Source organism: Sinocyclocheilus rhinocerous, unplaced genomic scaffold, assembly GCF_001515625.1.
Source record: "Sinocyclocheilus rhinocerous isolate Xijiao unplaced genomic scaffold, SAMN03320098_v1.1 scaffold662, whole genome shotgun sequence".
Lineage (NCBI taxonomy): Eukaryota > Metazoa > Chordata > Actinopteri > Cypriniformes > Cyprinidae > Sinocyclocheilus > Sinocyclocheilus rhinocerous.
Genome location: NW_015639782.1, coordinates 715,606 through 736,300, shown reverse-complemented (window position 1 = coordinate 736,300; position 20,695 = coordinate 715,606). Strand labels below are relative to the sequence as shown.

The 20,695-nt window shown below is 40.2% G+C and overlaps 1 protein-coding gene across 1 annotated transcript in view; it reads right to left on the bottom strand.

The window, feature by feature from the left end:
• The window catches only part of LOC107752041 (teneurin-2-like), a 219,766-nt gene that overhangs the window by 113,084 nt on the left and 85,987 nt on the right, over positions 1 to 20,695 (bottom strand). The window contains exons 5-6 of the mRNA XM_016567891.1: positions 13,728 to 13,784; positions 13,353 to 13,385 (exon numbers count right to left, since the gene is read on the bottom strand). Coding sequence (XP_016423377.1) covers positions 13,353 to 13,385; positions 13,728 to 13,784 — 90 coding nt within the window. The remainder of the gene's footprint in view (positions 1 to 13,352; positions 13,386 to 13,727; positions 13,785 to 20,695) is intronic.

Genomic DNA, 20,695 nt, shown 5'->3' with positions numbered 1-20,695 from the left:
TCTGGTCCTACACTCATCACATCAGTCCCCTCCTCTCCATCAGGGCAGAGTCCATATTGTGCTGCTGTCCTCTAAACACTGTGCTGCCTCTCACACAGCCCACAGCGTGCCTTCAGCACACAAGCAGACACATGTATACACACACGCATGCACACTTTGTGCACATGATGACCAACTCCTTCATGTGCTGTCGTCTAAAGAATGCCAGTGCTGGTTCTGGCTTGATGAGAGTCTAAAAGGGTCTATAAGAGAGAACAGGCGGTGATAGCACTCAAAATACTCAAATACTCACAAATATCATAGCAGATTTTAGTTAGGAAGATGGTTTTGTGCGTGTTTGCATATTTGGGTACGTGTGCATGTGTCCATCTTTTTCACTTGTGGTATACAGGCTGGTGTGCAAACTTTTTGCTTTTAGTTAATAGCAAATCTTGTGAAAAAAATGTGATTGTGTGGCTGATTATGTATACCTGCCATTTTAGTATTATTTAGCATTTTAGTATCTGCCATTTTAGTATTATTTAAGTACTATTAAAGTAAATTAACATTGTAATTTTTTTACGTCTTATAATCAGGGTCGTCTTATATTCGGGCCAATACGGTAGTTTTATTAACAATAACAATACTGATACTTGCATGTACTTTCTTGCTAATTAGACCAGCGTGAATTTCCATGCTTGAGTGGAAGAATGGATTATGGCTCGGGCTAATGGGGCCAGTGCCCTGGGACCTCTGACTGCCAGGGGCCTCGAGCTTAAAGTCCCACGGTGGCCTGGCTCCCAGAAGCAAGGCACTGCTAGTGTAAAATTGATACATGCAATCAGCACTTGAATGAATGCCAATGACTGCTGGCACAATGTGAAATACATTAATACACATTGTTGTCACCTTTGTGTTGAATACAGGGTATGTTCATTCTAGTAACTGTGACTATTTCTCACAGCTGCTAATATATTTGCCAAGCAAATTCTTATTATCTGAAATTAGAAAAACAATGTTTGACAATTTCAACTTTTTCCCCAACATTACAGCTCTGCAGACATTATACTATACAAGATACTATAATGTCCTCTCTGGCAAAAACTGTATGTGGGCTGACAAAAGAGGCTTGCGTCCTGGGCTCTCACAGGACAATAATCCATCCTTGCTGAAATGTCTATATGTATGCATCCATAAGTGTGAGATTGCGTGAGACAGAGGTACACAACATTCCCGCCAACAAATTCAGTGACACATCATCCTCGCAACATATGACAACAACCAAGCCTCTGTTGTCACCATGGAAACACATACATTTCTCACATATTCTACACAAATCCATTTTGACCGGCTTTGACTGTGGTCACAATTAATTTTCCACTTTCTTTTTCCACTTTTCACCATCTGGAAGCTTCAAGACCATGGCTTGTGTCAGAGAATGCGTGGGAAGCTGTATCAGTGGAAGTGAATATAGGAAGAGCTGGGTTCACAAGAGTGTTTCATTAACTGTGCATTAGTTTAAGAGGACAGACTATTCATATGGTCTAGAGTGTTCAAATAATGCTGCAGCAGTGGCTATTCATCTTTAATGGGGAAGTAAATAACTCATTGATTTAGAAGGAAGGTGAACGGACTAATTGATTGGCACTGATGTGAAGGTGGTCAACCAGAGCCAAGTGCTTTAGAGTTAACCTTTAATTGCTGCTTGGTGGGTTGTAATGACTAAATAATTTCAGCAACTGTTTCATCATTGATATTAAAAATAAATGTTTCTTGAGCAGCAAATCAGCATATCAGAATGATTTCTGAAGGATCATGTGACACTGAAGAGTGGAGTAATGATACTGAAAATTCAGCTTTGCCATCACATGAATAAATTAAATGTTAAAATATGAAATATAATATTATAAATACTATAGTTATTTATAACTGTTATAAATAAAACAAAGTCTATTGGAAAATTTTTTTGATTGGAGTCTTTAAGTAGTTCAGGCTGAATTGATAGAAGTTTAATAATTTGGGGTTACAAGTTTAAAACAGATCCAGATCAGAATGGATCGGGAATATCAACACAGCTGTCTTGCAAAGACTGTAATAAGAGAAAACTGATATCTTTCAACTCTGTGAATAGTGACCATGAGTTAGGGTATCAAAGCCAAGGCCGCTGGCTTGTAAGCAAGTAGCAGTAAAGCTACCATTCAGAAAATACTCTGCACTGTGTTCCTAAAGTCTGTGAGCTTTTTTTTTTAAACCAAAGAACCACTTCACAATCTTGATTAATTGTGGAATTGAATTGAACAAACTGAATAGAGACCTGAGGCTTAAGGATATTGGGGTCATTCCTCATATCTTTAAAGAGGAAGGCATGAAGTCAAGACGTTACACACAAATATCTCAGTAGCTCAGAGTGAAGGCCTAACATAGTTAAAGAAAGCAACAAGCTGCACCCTTTTTGAAAAGTGTGAGCTCAGCGGAGCTGAGGAACCGCATAGGTGAATAGCCAATCCCGTTCATTCGCGATAGGGCTGAGAGGAGTGACCTATTGATCGTGAACAGAGAGGAAGGAGCCAACGGGAAGGCGAGCCTCATGGATTGCCAGGATGGAGCTGTGGAGTGTGCAATTGATCCTGAATTGGAATTGATTGAATTGTGGTTGCCAGAACAATAGTCTAACTGACACTTAGTGACAGATAGAGAACGAGAGAAGTAGAAGAGGAAGACAGAGTAACAAAACCTTATGAGTCCAAAAGACAAAGTGCAAGAGGACTTATACCATTAGCACAATTATAGAGTTGCCATCTCTTCTGGCCAAGCCATAGCTGAAACTAGCCTCATTTTGTAGCTCTCTCATGCCACACTGCAAGACTCGAAATTGGAGGAAAGAAGGGGGACACAAAGGATCAGATGTGTGGTGTTTAAGCCAAGTGCACCACATCAGACACAATCTTGTCGCATTAGAACATTTTACATTTGCAATCTCGGATATTAGCCTATTCACGTCAAAGTTTACCAACGCTATTCTAGCATGCAATACTTGTGAAACTGGTTTGAAATCTGGCTGACTATTCTTCAGGTGTGTGCACCTCCCGAACAAACAAACAAGAAAAAGTTAAAGAAACTGCGAGAGAGTGAAAAACACCAGAGGAGGGTGACGGATTTGGAAGCGTGAGCCAACTCCCCATGTCTCATCCATATTTTTTCAGCTCTTTGTCTTTTTTCCCCCCACATTTTTGTGCAAATCAGTGAAAAAATAATCACAAGCCAATTCCTGTTGTTTTTTAACAAGCTGTCAAGGATACATTTTTGCATTGCTATGTTCGTAAGTTAGTGTGTGAACAAATTTTGGGATTGAAACTACAGTAGGGGAGGAAATCGATCTTGACACATCTAACAGAACATCAGAACCTGTTTGAAAATGGGAGTCTTTAGGCTTGTAGTGTGCATTTGGCATTAGACCTATAAAGAAGTTGGTTTAAAAACATTGAAAATATCAGAGCTCTGGCTCCCAGCAGAGCAGACTGGTGGGACAAAAAGAAGAAAGGCAACTGAGAAAACTGCATATTCAACAACAGGGTGTCTGCATATCATAAAGTCGGTTGCGGACATGAAACGGGCCTATTTGGAGAATATTTGTTGTGCACTGAGGCATCTGTTTCTCTGTATCTTCTATAACTCTCTCTACTGAACTTACCTGATCTGCAAAACCAAGCAGATCCTCTGAGAGAGAACATTCTGGCAGGTTGAGATTAAATTGAGATGTCTGCCCTATTTGAAGAACGGTTCTTGAGCGTTTATCGAACACACTGTGGCAGACATCTGTTTCTCTGTATCTTTCTGTTCGCCGCACAAAGTTTTTATGCCCACTTATTAAGACCCGTCATCTGTTGTATTTCTGTAGCGTTTAGCACCCTCAGCGAAACACGGCTTCTTGTAAATTGAACAACAAATAATTAATGTAGGTTTTTATATTTATATTCTGTCATTATGAGACTTTTTGTAACGCAAAACATGCCTATTAGAGGGTATAACGATTGAGATAAGCCCTATTTAAATGAGAATATCTGCATTCTCGCCGCACCTTTTCTGCTGAACAATGTGCTTTCGATCAATAGCGTGTTCTCATTTGATATCAATAAATTGACTTGCATCTGTCTCAATGTGCAAATGAAGCATATTGGATCGGCTGTTGTTCCTGCTGTAAATCCACATCTTCTCCAGGGATAAGACTAGATCCACTTCAGAGGTGAGAATTAAAATGGATTCGTGGACCCACAGTTCCATGTCACTTCACCCCTGGTGACACGGTAAGTAAGCGACAGAAAACACCTTTTTTGGAAAACCAGACAGCAGCAGAATTAAATCAGGTTGACGTCTAGGCTGCAGCCTGCTGTAGAGCAAGCAAAACCATGCTTCATTTGTCCACTCAATATTTTCAATGTCAGAGCTCTGAGGGTGCTCAGCTGATTAACAGCTTTTTCTTTTCCTCATTGTTTTTTTTCTTCTTTTCTCTCCTTTTTTATTTTAGCCCTTTTGTTCTCGATTCAACAGATGCCAATTACTATTGCGTTGATGCATCAGCGTTTATTTTTTTTAACCCCAAAAATACTGAACAGGTATCACCAAGGGAACATGTAATGTGAAGACTATGCTCTTTTCCCTGAAGGATTGCAACAGGCGCCCTATTGCCATGGGAACTGCAGAAGCATTTGAGAGAAGGTTACCTGTGATTGGTTAATGCATTTGCAAATGCTGCCGATTAGGGTTGAGCCAATAGACGATGCCATCGTCCATCGCCGTTGGCTGACAGACATCACGATGTTAAGCTGACATCGTGATTCAACCCCCCTCACCCCCACCCCATCACACCCTCTCCCACAATTCGCCGCAGCCCAGTTCGGAAAGGAAATGAAGTGTACTACGAAAAGTAGGAACACAAAAAGAATTACTGAGGAATATCCTGGTCATGATTTTTTAAAGGGGTCATAGGATGCCCATTTTCCACAAGTTGGTATGATTCTTTAGGGTCTTAATGAAAAGTCTGTACCATAGTTTGGTTAAAATTTCTCAATGGTAGTGTAAAAAACACTGTCAAAAACAGCTCTTTTCAGAGCACGCAGTTTTGTAGCATTTTCCTTTAAATGTTAATGAGCTATGCTGACCACGCCCCTTTCTTCCGAGCTGCTCTCAGAGAGACTGTTTACTTTAACCGCATTCATCGTGAAACTTGCTAATTAGCTCATTATTAGGAAAGGCGATTTGCAAAGATTCATTAAAAAAACCTTATACTCACTTCTTCTATAGGTGAAGCTGGATCACGAATGATTCGCGCGAACAAAGACACATTTATGTAGATCCGGGGCACATTCTCTTAAAAAATAACGTAATCCACTGCGTCTTCAGCGGCTCAGATATTGGGAGTAAATGACGACTGCTATGTTCATTATTACATCCAACAACACCTCAGTCGCTTGTTAGGAGTCATTCTTGTCTACATCTGCTTCAGCGGTGAAACAATGGCGGAATGATGACAGCTCACTCGGGACGGGTCTGAGGTAAGACACCAGTCCAGTCTGTGATGAAACACTACTGAGGGGCCTGTCTGTGTGATGTCACACAGACAGGCATCTGAGATCTTCTTGATTTGAGAAAGGGGTAAAGATTTGAGCAGATTGAAAAAAAAAACACTGGGTGGATTTTTATCATTTTAGGGTGGTTGTGTACACACACTGCCAACACACATTTCAGTTCAAACAACTTGTAAAAAGTGCATGTAGCATCATTTGACCCCTTTTAATATAATAATAAAAATCGAGGACTGGAGCTTTTAAGCTTCAAAATCACAATCAATCGATAAATCAATCAATTTTAAAAAGTACCATAAAAGTCATACCTTGTGTTTTAGCTTTTCTTGGAACAATTATTATTATTCATTAAATTAGAAGTGATGTTGATTTATGAACAAATTATTATTTTGAGTCATATTTTCAATGAATCAGTGACCCAGTTCACCCCTGAATGGTTCATTCATGAAGCTGATTGAATCGGTTCTGCAGTTTAATTTACTGACTAATGATTTAAATTGGCACAAAATAGCACAATGGGGGGAAAAAAGTAATATAGATATATTTGCAGGTGAACAATCCCTTTAAATTTTAATAACAAATACAGCCCTTTATGTTGGCCTCTTCTGCAAACACAGAAATAAAAATGATCAGTGCTGCCAAACACACACTAGCACCCTTAATCAAAGAGAAAAAAATCATTTTCATTCGCTCGCTAAGTCACAAAGATCGCTAAATCCAATTAGGTAACGATTAGCTTATTGACTGGTCATGGTGGGTCTCGATGAACCAAAGCTAGACACTAGGAGAGATGGGACGCCACAAACAACAACAGGTGGGAGAGATCACAGGTGAATCTATGCCGGGTCTTGCTGCAGAGACCGCTAATGAATGGAAGATGACAAATTTGAGGATGCTTTGACACATATAATGACACACACACAGGCACACTCGCATAGGCTTGCCAACAGGAAGCAACACAGACTCAGACTGCAGGGCCTCCGTTAGAGCCTGGAGAGGCACGATCAATGAGGCCACATGCCGTGCAGATCAATCTGGATTAGAACACTGGAGTGAGGCGCCAGGAGGCCCCCTCCCCATCCTGCAGTGAGAGTATGCGGCCAGCAGGGGGCTCAAAGAGGAGCCCTCAAAGAAGAGCCCTCAGGGAGAATGCTGGGTGGAAGATGGAACCATGGGAGCTTGGATGAATATTGATAGGATTTGGAAGCAAAGCAGAAAGGGTTTGGGGTTTTAAAAAAGGATGAAATCTTGAGCTTACGCCACCCTTTACAACAAACAAATCCATCTGTAAGAAAAAAGGGTGGGCCGCATGTCCAAAATCAGAGTAATTTCACAGTAGCGGCATGTATAACACTATATCGATTTAAAACAAAATTCTAAATGTCTTATGTATTACATAATCATAAATAATCAAAAACTGAAATGATTTTTCTTTTCTGAAATTTAGGGATGCTAGGTAAAAAGGAAAATTATATGGAAAATTATACTGTGGCATATTGTCTAAAATTATAAGTTAGAGAATATGCCTTAGTTTTCTGCTTTGTGTCAGATTGCCATGGTATCACATTGATTGAGACATTTATCATAGCTGAATTTATGTAATTTTCAAACACTTTTCAAAAACCTTTCATGTTTAGATGCTGTTTCACCCTTGTTTTAGAGCTTCAATCTAAAACTATGAAAATCCATAATACAATGAAATATTATGTTTACATACACACACACATATATATATATATATATATATATATATATATGATATAATTGTGATATACTGTATATTCACATATTCATTGACCATTTTACTTACAAATTAAATTAATGAGTAAGATTGTGAAGTATGCGTAATCCATAGCCATTATTGAAGAAACACCAATATATAATTTCATAGCCTCCCTAATAGTTAGCTCAGAAACAACACATTAAGCGGAATTGAACTGTGCAGTCTGTGGGGCAAAAAAATGTGTCGAGTGATATAAATGAATGGCAGGAGAGAGGTTTAAGCAGGACTTGAAGAGGCTAAAGATCTCAGACGTCCAACCCCAACACTTTCCTGGAAAACGGCAGGAGGTTCGCGCCAGTTTGGTCACCTTGAGAGGAAGAAGGGGGAGGCTGGCGGCTATCTGGGAGATTTCAGACACACCGCTGGGGCTCTGATAAACCAGTAAAGATGATGAGTGTTAAGAGACGATCTGCTGGATGGAGACTCCTGCTCACCCTACTAATAGGCATATCTGCTAGCCTGCCAGTAAGTCTGAGCATCACACTGATGCAGTTATGCCCACCTGCCAAGCCCTGCAGGGGGCCACACTGAGCTGATGGTGGCTGGCCTGCAGCACACCGGGGTGGGCGTCCCATCATGCCTCTGGGCTGGGAGGAAGATCTTTAAGCAGACGTGGACTGAATAATAATTGAGCCATGTAACTTCTGAGAGCTTCTGGAAATGAAAGAGAGAGCTTCTTTCTCTCTATCGCTCTTATCTCCTGCAGTGTTGTCAAAATGACCAGACCGGAGCACTGTGACCATTACACCCTGATACTCTCGTTAATTAACTAACCCGAAGATTTTGGCAAAACAAACAGAATCTGGCCATCGGCTTCACTGCAAGAATCTGAAAATGCACGTGATGGAGGGATATTCAAGGGAAGGAAGAATGCTGAGAGTAGATGTGAAAGAAATGGCAACTTGAAATGCCAAAGCCAAGAATAAAATCCTACTATTATCACAAGTCAAATCAGCTATATGGTACAGCGTGAAAACATTATGCCTCAATGTTAGCGTATGTTAGCCATGATACAGCATAACCCCTAACGATGTAATGACAGCTGAAAGCTGTCTGAAGCTGTTACCTGGGATTACTGATAGCCAGATGGCTTTATCGCTGTAATTAATTAGCACTGTGCCTGCTGAGCAATCCTTCAGGGTGTAGAAGGACATCAGAAACCAGACTTGGCCTCAGACGACACCACCCACGGACCATTCATGGAGCGTCTGATGCATATTGCATTTAAAAATGGCGAGAGCTGACTAAAATCACCTATTCAGATCAGACTGGCTGCTACTCAACTGTTGGAAGTCGGGGTATGCAGATTTTATCTGTCCACCAGGTTGTGTGGGAGAGGGTGAAATGGTTTGTGTAAAATAAATAGATAGGAATTTAAAAAAAATGATATTTTGATAATAAGACTACTTATTACAACATTTACAAACATTCATGAATTGTAAGGTGTTCAAGTCTCATCAAATTACCTAAAAACTTTCAATCATAAATATTCCAAATACAAATATTCTGCAGTAGATTCAAAAAGGACATATTAAAATAATAAGAAAAAGAATAATCACCTCGTTAATGGCCAAATAATATATCATATATTATTCGGTTAAGGTTCATGGCATCAAATCTTTATAAGATGTTGAAGACTTTTTGTGTAGTTTACCATAATTTGCTAGCCTAGTGTCCCATCACCACCAAGTCAACCATAGATTACTATTCCATTGTCTTATCATTGCATCCACTTGCAATAGCTATAGTATTTACCATCCCCTACCTCAAGAAAACTGCAAAAAAAAAAAAAAAGTTAACAGGAGAAAATAACTCAGATGCATTAAAGGGCCCAAGGCTAAACAAGTACTCACTATTGTCGTTTGCCACCTTACAATCAAAATGCAATACACAAATTAAGCTGTCACAGCAAAACCATTTAGAATGGAGGACCGGGAGATGTGGGCCCTTCACGTCCCATGATGGAAAACTGCAACGGCGCATTCTGCCGAGAAGGTAATTGTTTTAATAATTATACAATGCTCATGATAAATGGACTGAAAATCCTGTTTTTGCCAAACATTGAAACTAATTGGTTACAGAGTCTGTTAAAGAGTAATGATTAATAGAGTTCATAATGGATGGGGGGAAAAGTCCTACACTTTCCTGGAGACACAATCTGCCACAATGGAGGAAAAGACTGACAACACAGAAACAAGCAAATCAATCAGACCCAGTAAGCAGCACTGATTGCGTGGGGTCTTGTCTTCTGTTCTTCTAAGTCCTGATCGACCATCAGGGTCATTACGAGCGGATCTCCGAGTGTGCGTGTGTGGTGCATGTCAATTTCCCTCTCTTTTTTTTCTTAATACCACAAACAGAGAGAGAAGAAATGCTATTTCAAATCCTCTCATTTGCAACTCCACATGGCAGCCAATAAGCTTTGTATTTACAAGGTCACCTCTGAACTGCTCCTTTCCATTTTGGTGGCACAATGATTGTTTGTGACTGATGAAATCTCACCTCTTCCTCATATGAATCTGCATGGCACTGTCTGATGGCTCTTTTATTTTCCTTATCATACAATGTCTGCATTTTATATTTGAATTTAGATGTCGAGTTCGAGGAAGGGGTTGATCCATTATCCACAGGAGAATGTCAGTTGCATCGAAAATGTAACTCGAGCCCACCAACCCCCCCCACCCCCTCATGCACGCCACTGGCTACGGGAACGCCTCTGTGTGACCGCGTACAGAAGCACGTGAGAAATCAGTCCAACAGAATAGCAAAATGTCACAGGCGGGTGACATAGAGACCAGGAAGTATAAAAGCGCATCCGGTGAAAACAGCGTCAGCTTCTGCTCTTCAGCAAGCGCTCTGTGATGTGTCTGTTAAAAACATAGTCTGTTGGAAGTGTGTGTGTTGTGCCAGTGCACAAATTCAGTTCATAGATATGACGAGTGACAAGCAGCATTTCAGTTCATGTGTTCCTCCCTGCCAGCGTTTCATTACGGGTGGGGATACACATGATCTGTGCATTGTTTGTTTGGGATCGGATCATGAGGGTGCTGATTGTGTACATTTTGAGCAGCTGCGAACGCTCCACTCCCATGTGGCACTTTTTGAGGAAAGTGATCGGACTCGCGGTCCTCGCAGTTCTGGTCCCGCTTTTGCTGAGTCACAGTGGCGATTGAGATTGTGGGGATCGCAAATGGATCTGGCAGAGTGGTTGGAGATGGGCGTGGCCTTTTCTCTGCCTTCACCTGTTAGATCCACTGCTCCCTCTCTGGGTTCGGAAGCCCGCACTGCGTATTCTTCCCCTGGAGGGAAGGCACTATGCTTTGCCTCTCTTCCTCTGAGGAGGTTGATGTGGCAAGCAAGGAACAAAGTGAGACTGAGGACTCGTCACCTCAGTCTGTTCAGTATGAGGAGCTGCTGGAGGTGGTGACTCGCGCTGTTGATAGGCTAAAGATAGAGTGGCCAGCTTAGCAGCAGGACGTTCGTCTTAAAAGTAAACTGGATGAGCATTTCCTGACTCCAAGTCACCTCCTCCACGCCGGAGCCTTCCCTTCTTCCCTGATCTTCACACTGAGGTGTCTAGATCATGGGAAAGGCTGTATTCAGCTTGTCTTTTCAGCCCCAATGTATCAATGTACTCCAACATTTTGGGGCTGAAAGACAACGGCAATGGGATTATGCCATGGGTTGAACAGATGCTGGTCAGCTATCTGTCCCCGGAAGCAGCATTATCCCTGAAGGATTAGGCCAGACACTCACTGTAAAATAGTTTCCGAGACTAGTGGGTCTGATGGCAGCTGCGTCCAATGCCATTACTTTTGGCCTGCTGTACATGAGACCCTTGCAGTGGTGGCTCAAGACCAAAGGGTTTACCCCGAGGGGCAACTCATTTTACTTGATCAAGGTCACGCGGCAATGCCTTTGTGCCTTAGCCATGTGGAAGAAGCCTTGTTTCCTGTCTCAAGGTCCATGCGTGGCCAAGGCTTTGTCTGTACGCATTTCCCCCGATTGCTCTGCTTCCAGGATGGGATCTCTCTATTGTTAGTATGGTTAGTATGGTTCTCTGACCTTGTACCCCTTCTCGACGACTCCCCTTGGGCGATTCCCATCAGGTGGGACCTTCTAACTCAAGTGGGGCGGCAGGATCGTTCATCTCCACCTGGAGTTATGGAAACTATGAGTGTGGCCTATGGAAACTATGGGTCGGGGCACATCTCATAGATTCTGGCCCTCAACTGAGGTTGTTGAGAACATCCTTCACTCCAGTGCTCCCTCCACGAGGAAACTGTACGCCTTGAAGTGGAAGCTTTTTACTTTATGGTGTGGAGATCATCAGCTGGACCCAGTTAACTGCCTGGTTGGTTCAGTGCTGGAGTTCCTGCAAGAACGATTCTCTGCAGGGTTGACTTCTTCCACCCTAAAGGTATACGTGGCAGCCATATCTGCTTACCACATCTTTTTGGAGGGTTTATCATTAGGAAGAAACCCGCTCGTAACCAGTTTCCTCCATGGTGCTTTGAGGCTGAGGCCTGCTCTACGCACTAAAGTCCCGGCATGGGATCTGGCCTTGGTCTTGGAGGGGCTTAGTAAGGCTCGCTTTGAATCTCTACAGGAGGTTTCTGAGAAGTTTTTAACATTTAAGACAGTGCTTCCTCTTGCCATTTCCTTTCTTAAGAGGGTTGGTGATCTTCAGGCCCTTTCAGAGGCCCCATCATGTCTGGATTTGCACCTGGGATAGTCAAAGCTTTTTTGCACCCGAGGCCTGGTTTTGAGCCAAAGATGCCTACTCAGATTCCGCGGCCGGTAGTGCTTCAGGCATTCTGTCCACCTCCCTTCTGGGAGCCAGACCAGGAGAAGCTTAATTTAGTGTGCGAGCACTGGACACACACGTCCACAGAGCTGCCGTGGAGAAAGTCTGAGCAAATTTTTGTTTGCTTTGGTCCGCCCAAGAGAGGCACTTCAGCGACCAAACAGACATTAAGCAGATGGATAGTTGAGGATATCTCCCTCGCCTATGAGTCCTCTGACCTCCCGTCACCTTTGGGGGTCAGGGCCCACTCTACTAGGAGTATGGCGGCCTCAAAGGCACTCTTATCTGGTGTCTATATGCACAACATTTGTGAGGCTGCGGGTTGGTCTACCCCGCTCACTTTTGCCAGGTTTTATATCCTAGATTTGGGAACTACTCTAGGCTTTAGAGACTGTGACTTTAGACTTTAGAGACTGTGCATGCAGTCTTCACACTAGACAGCCATTTTTCAGTATGGCGGAGTTGGTATTCTCGTTCCCATAGCGTTTCCGACGCAGATTGAGTTCCTGAAGGGGAACGTCCCTAGGTTACATATGTAACCATGGTTCCCTGAAGGGAACGAGATGCTCCGTCGCCTGCCATACTTCCTGCATCCCTGTAAGCACTTGCTTCAACCTATCAGAAGCTGACGCCATTTTCGCTTTTATAGCTTCCTGGACTCTACGTCACCTGCCTGTGATGTTTTGCTATTCTATTGGACTGATTTCACACGTGCTTCAGTATGCGGTCACGCAGAGGCATTTCCATAGCGTTTCCGACAAAGCATCTCGTTCCCTTTGGGAAACCACGGTTCTGCGAGTTTATTCTGATGATCAGAGAGATGATTAGTCATGTTAATACACATCAGCAGGCTGTTCTGGGATCACGGAGACTATCTCAGAGTGAGAGAAAGCCAAATAGAATGCGGTCTGCTTTCACTGCATAATTGGCCACAAATGAAAACTTTAAAATTCAATAAGAAAGCATTTCCGATTAATCCATGCTTCAAGACAATGCAAATAAGGCTTGGATCTAAAGGCAAAACGCGTCTGTGGGGAAATCTTCTTCAAATACAGGAAACCAAATTAAAAAATGGCAAAGTTAAGTGGTGAAATAGTGTCCCGTGATGCAAAGAAATCTACTGCTTTTGAATACTAACAACCACATCAAACTTATCTCACACTAATTTCACCAACAGCTACAGGTTTAGTTCAGCATGTACCTTTCTGAAGTCCAGGAAAGAGTGCCCTGATCCCTTTTTGGTTGCATCCGTGGAAAGCAAGTTGAGAAATATTAAATAAAATGGTTAGAAATTCAATATTGCTAGTGGCAAGGCCAATGATGAACAAATAACAGAGGACATTGTCATATGATGGCCGGAAAACCTCTGATAGGTGGCCAGTTAACTTGGGCACAATAAACAGGAGCAGGTGGATCAGGTTAATAGAGGCTACACAGGAAATGACCGTCTATTTTACAAGCACACGAACTAAAACGCACAAATACATAAAACGTAACAAAATATATTGCTTGAGGATCAGGAAATTGAATTCAATTTGGACATATTCACAGGGGTTGAGGTTCAATGGCAACTTACTGAATGGAATATCTCCAAAGGGGTCATCGAATTCATCAAAATCATCATCAAGGTATGCTTCAGAGGCATCATGGGAAAAATGGAAAACAATGGACAACAAGATAAATGTAAAAGAAAACAAAAATTATGCATAGATAAAAATGCACAAACACAATGCATTAAAGCACTGAGGCGTAAAGCACTACCCAGGTAAGTGGTTTTCTATAGCTGCATCACATGTTTTAAACAGGATAATTTCTCACAAACGTACAGGGTGTGACTACAGTATACGCCACAGGCCTGCATGTTGTTGTGCTCTCCTGTGGTCTCACCTCGGTAAAAAGATTAGAATGATTTCAACAGCAGTGACAAGTTTCTCTCCCTTTCTAATTTGCATCTGCTGCGGAGCCTCTCTCGCTTCCTGCCACATATTGATAATAGGAGCGGCAGGGCCTTGTTGCATCTCACTATTAGTTGTGTTATTTCCAGCAGATGAGAACATTACTTAAGGCACATCTTGTTATGCAGGCGGTGGGGGCCGAGACCCTGCTGAAACTGTATTATTAATGGAGTTGAGCGTTTGAGGTGGCCTGGACTCTGACTGTGGCATCCATGCAAACCCTGGACTGAACAAAGCTAATAATTGAACCAAAACCATTCTTGGATCAACCTCTCCATTTATTGCAGTCAATGTCATCACCCGGCTCATGACGCAACCCAGCAGTGACAGAGAATCTAATTTGAAATTGTTACTGTGACGTTCCAGCTTAGGCTGTGCGTACGCGCGCGTGTGTGTGTGTGTGTGTGTTTTAGGTGCCGCTTGGAGGGGGTGTGGCTCGTACACCTGACACTTGTTTGGACTCGGAGTTAAATGTGCCTGGTATGGCGCGTGGTGAGGAGATCGCCTCCGGCATGGAGCTCGATGGTTTGCGTGGTGCTGAGTGTCCCGCCCGGCTCTGACTCGTTCCTTCATTTATGTTACAGTTATGTTAGTTTTGTTGTGTTAAAATAAATGTTTTGTTAAGCATTGCTGTGTCTGGACTCCTCTTTGTTGCAGCCTAAGAGCCGGCTGTAACAGTTACCCATTTCAGGGGAAATAAATAAATACAAAAACAAACAAACAAACGAATGAATGAATGAATAATAGCACACACCGAGTGCCGATATATGATATACCAATCACAAATAATACAACCAGTTAGGCAGACAAATATGTAAATAAGCAAACAAAAAAAAAACAATATCCCAAATACATTGTGTATGGAGCCACACATGCTATGAATTCAAGATCTGTCGTTGCTAGTTCTAAACATGTTAAGTTTGGTTCCTGAATGATTCAGTGTTTTTGAATGAATTGGTTGAGTGAATGATTCAATGAATTGCTCATAAAGGCAGTCGCTTGCTTCATTACTGAATGATTCAGCATTTTTGAACGAATTACTTGAATGAATGATTCAATGACTCATTCATAATATTTTTCTTTCTTAAATGAATCAGAGATTTTGAACAAATATTTTAAATAAATGTTCAATGACAGTTCAAATAGTCACTTCGCCATCTAATGACGTAACATACAGAAAGAAGCACTGATTGATTGATAAATAAATAAATAAAATTAAGAGATGAACAGCAGCATAATGGAAAATGTCTCATTGACTCAACTGAATTGATAAGGGTTTTTTTAATGAAATGACTGAAATTGGTTTTGAAATGATCCAATTAAAAATAATGCCAGTATTAGTAGTATGTTAGTATTATTGTTACTTTTATTACATTTTAGTTATACCCCAATACTGCAGCTCAGAATGGTAAAGTAATTTTGCAGATGAAGGTGAAGGGTCAGGCGAAGGGTTATTCAAGAAGAAACAGTGAAGAAATTAGAGGAGAATATGAAAGAGAGGTCTGGATGGGTAGAAAACAAAGGGAGGATGCCCCTTTTAATGCATGATATGAAAAGGGAAGACGGGTTGGCTGTGCGAATAAGCAAACAGCTCTTGGTTAGTTGTGCACAGAGAAAAGAAAAGTGGAGGTTCCCTCTAAGGGGGAATAGACAGCCCATCCAGACAGCCCCCCTCACAAGAAACAATTAGAGCACCCATACCTCCATTCATCTGTCACCCCAACAGAAAAATAGCTACCATCACTGTACAGTAGGCAAAGAAAGGACTGAAAACATACATAGAGCTTCAGTTATCAGGGTATTTATATCTAGCATATACAGGCCCAACTCAACGCATATATCAATCTTATCTTCACTATTACCTCATCACTAATAATCATTTCAATTAGTATAGTTCTTTTCATTGCATTAGGCAATCTCAGAGAAGAGAAGTAGATAAGAGTACTTAAAACGGGTTAAAACATTATGATTATGGCTGCAAACAGGCAGATTATATAAAGGCAATGTTTTTTTTAGTGCTGTGAAAGCAGGGGGTAGTTTTAAAATAAAGCTGTTTATCATCAGCATAGCTGTGAAACATTATGCTTCTTTTGTTTATGATCTCAATTAGTGAGAGCATGTAGTTGAGGAACAGAATGGTGCCAAGAACTGACCCCTGTGGGACACCATAGGTAATATTGAGATCTTTGATCTGGCCTTCATGTGGTCAAATGTAAATAGTTTTATGCAGTGAGAGAGATACATGAAGAAGAAATCCAGAAGATTACCTAAATACATCAACCTCAGCACCACCTACTGAAGACAGACAGTATATATTTTGAGGACAGAAAGACAACAGTCTAGGGGAAAATGACCTATAAAAGAAAATGAAATGAAATCAGCCACAGTTAGGCTGACTGACAGATTACAGTGGAGGTCGTGGCAAAGCAACAACAGGCCTGCTACTCCTGCTTTAGCAGGAGAATAGCAGGAGAGTGATGCATTACATTACCTCTTTCATCACCATGGAATGGCTATGATACACACTTAACCTACTGACCTGGCAAAAACATAAATAAAAACAGCACTACTATATACTTTCACTGAACTGCCCATTAAGCAAATGTGTAAATGAAGGTTGTAACAATAAATAAATAAATACTCAGGGGGCACTGCAGTGAGAGGATTTCAATGGCCAAATCCATATGCAACCCTTTGTCCTATCTCTCTCTCTCTCCATCTGACATTTTCAGACTTCATTAAGTGGTAAACACTGGCTTGCTAAATGAGCCTGCCTGCATCAGCACTGTGCTGAGCAGAGTATGATAAGTCATTATTAGCGAGTAAGTTCTCAATTAGATGCATGTTGTTGTAGTCAGCATGTTTTGAAAAAAAGTTGGGTAATAATTTACTACTGTTATGGCTCCCACGGAGACACCCATAAGGGGCAACAGAGCAAATCACAGCACAGGATGCAGAAGCTTTCGAGATCTGTATGGCTTAGAGAGTAATAATTGGAATTTGTAATGGGTGTTGAATATGCTGAGATGAAGAGTGCAGTGGCTACCTAGAGGATAGAGTCCCATTCACCCAGTGTTGGCAACATTGACAGAGAAGAACTAATATTGTATGCCACTGATCAGCATTGGGAAGTAACTAACAGCAGCAATACTAGTAAATTAACTACATTTTTTCAGCAGTGAGACAGTAGTTTACAGCAACAAGCTACTTTTTGCTTAGGACAGGGATTCCTAAACTTTTTTGTAAGCCAAACCCACTCAACCCAAAATATTTACTTTAAGTGCTTCCTGAGATATTAAGTTAAAATTTCGATAATTTAAAATTTGTACATGTTTACGGTTCTCTGGCATCAGTTAATGGTCTGCAATATTATGCTATTTAAGCATTTTATTTAGATTTTATTTTTAAATTATTTATTATAATTTTAGATTTTGGGGATCTATTAGTTGTCAATTAACTCACAAAACTCCTTTCAGTTCCATGTAGAAGGCAAACAATGCTACATTGGGTTTTTTTTTTTTAAGATAACAGCTTTGTGGCTTTGTAGGCTGATACAATAATCAAATACTCTATGTCTAAGCTGTGCAGAGTTTGGATTCATTATAGTGAATCATTTCTTTCAGACAGCTGTAAATGAACCAGTTTAAAATTCACAGAGGCCCTGAGTATCTTTGTAGTTAAATGCTGCAGTTCTCCAACAATTGTGTTGAGTATTTCTCTGGTTTTATTTAGTGTAAATGTATCCGTGTTTACATTAATCCAATTTAATACTGAGATAAAGAATAGATAAAAACCAGATTAAGCTCCTCATTGTTTTTGCTCCTGATAAATATACCTGAATGAATGAATGAATAATCAATCTGATAAATATTTAAACATTTATTACATCATTACATAATTTAAATAGCTTAAATTTAATTAAATACTTTTTTTTAATTAGCTAGTAGTGCAGCCAGCCACTTTTTCTTTGTTTTGACGAACTATGCAGTAATAATAAATTGATCAAAATAAATAAATCAGTTTCCCAAAATTGCCACTGATAACTTAAACTTAATCGCGATTAATCCCACCTAACATTAAACTTTTAAAAAATGCTTTTATATTGCAATAATTTCACTTGTAATCTTCAAATTAATGTAGAAACAACATAAAGACAGTATATTTTTAATATTTGTTTAATGGCATCTTTTTTTTTTATGAGTGAAGGCCAGTATCACTGACACCAATACTACTGATGCCTCTATACATTTTTTTTCCTAATATTATCCATTGACTATAGCCATTCAACATATGTATAGTATAATTGAGAGCTATCAATTTTAATATTTATTAGACTTTAATAAAATAACTTCTAATTTAAGTGAACTTTAAACAATCTTCACAAAAACCCATTATAACCAATGTCATTGTATCCGTGTTTACATTAATCCAATTTAATACTGAGATAAAGAATAGATAAAAACCAGATTAAGCTCCTCATTGTTTTTGCTCCTGATAAATATACCTGAATGAATGAATGAATAATCAATCTGATAAATATTTAAACATTTATTACATCATTACATAATTTAAATAGCTTAAATTTAATTAAATACTTTTTTTTAATTAGCTAGTAGTGCAGCCAGCCACTTTTTCTTTGTTTTGACGAACTATGCAGTAATAATAAATTGATCAAAATAAATAAATCAGTTTCCCAAAATTGCCACTGATAACTTACACAGGTTAGAGACAGCTGATCCAAGAGTTATTGATAAGAAGAAAGAAAGAAAAAACTTCAAATCATTTTTAAGGTTACTTCCACATTGCTTTTGTCTCTGAAGAAAAGTTGTCTTTTTTATTGTCTTTTTCCACCCACAAGCTGCCGTCAACATGGCTATGGAGTGACCTTGATGAGCACAAGCTCCTGGGTTCACAAACCAACACGACTTGCACATTTATTAGAAACAGGATGGTGAAATGATGAAGGTGAGGGTGCAGCCCACTGCTCCAGTAGAGGACATGGACGAATGAGAGTCCTTCGCTATAAAATCCCCCCCCTCTAATATTTAACCATTGACTATAGACATTATAGTATAATTGAGAGCTATCAATTTTAATATTTATTAGACTTTAATAAAATAACTTCTAATTTAAGTGAACTTTAAACAATCTTCACAAAAACCCATTATAACCAATGTCATATTTAGCTACCTGTGCCCAAGTAGGAAATATGCAGAAATTGAATAAAGTTATCAAACACTAAATTCTAAATGAAATATAGATGAATCCTTAAAGCTATAAAAGTTATTGATTTCCTCTTTTTTTCTTTTGTTCTTTGAACAGACATCACAGCAGCTGGTTAATAGGTTATTTTGGGTGCTGTTTGCTGCCACTGCTGAACATGACACGGATCTGACACGCATCATATTTTCTCTCAACTCTCTTTACCTTTTCTGACCCACTTCAGGTCTTAAAGCCTCTATTAATGAGCTGACGAGTTGAATCGGGTGTGTTAAGATGAGGGAGATAGTGTTGGGCTGCTCCAGGACAGTTTTAAAATCCATTTCAGAGTTCTTAAATGTGACTCATGTAGCCTAATACGTGCATGCACAGTTAGTAAGGCAGCTTTAATCGCCTTCATGACTTAACTGACCACGACATTGCAAGCACTTTGTTTCTTTCGCGCTTTGATATGAATTGATAAAGGCTACAGCCTGAGTAGCCTACAGCACCATTTCCGCGCTCGTTTGACTCGCGCCTGGCGCTTCTCTATATATATATATATATGCGTGTGTGTGTGTACCAATTATTTATGAAGAGTTGCTTTTTTTATGGTAGAAGTCAATAAAAGAACGTAAACAAGATTTATGCACTACGTAACCTTAGCATTGAGTAAGTTTTGAATTTAAATGAAAGTTGTAGCCTAGTTGACAAGATAAATACTTTGCTTTTGAACTGTTAGACAAAATTATCTTAGCTTTAAAGGCACAACATGTTCTGTTTGTCATTCCACTAATAGAGAAAAGAAAAACATACATAGAACATTGTGTGTGGCATGAGAATAGAAAATAAGGCTGCACAGGAAATACAGGAACTGTGACTAATTCTATATCATTTTCCCATTGCATGAACAGCAGAACTGTTTTGATATTGAAACTGAAAATGTTTTGTCTTTCATAGAAGGTTCTCCCTCCCAATCATCGATACCACTATGTTTGTTCAGCTAACAATCCTTGTGATGTTCAAATAATCAATCATCTCTTTTCTTCTTTTGTGTTCCTTTGGTTAGAGCTTGGTACAAATTGGTCAGACGGTCATTCCAGACATAATTTAGAGAGGAACTGCACATTTATAAAGGAAGAGGTTTGTAATAACAGCTAGCCTAGCCCAGTGAGATGCTCCGGCAGCTCTCTGGAGAGGAGTCCAGCCTGGAGATCGATGGCATCAGGAGGTAAAGTAATGGAGAAAAGAGAAGGAGGATGCCACACCCAGCGGTCCCTCCCCAGTCATCCGATTCTTTATGAAGTGACTGAGGAAAGAAATGGCAGCCAGGATCAATAATCCCCTTCACTGAATGATGGCAGCTCAAGCCAACACATTAAAAAGTGCT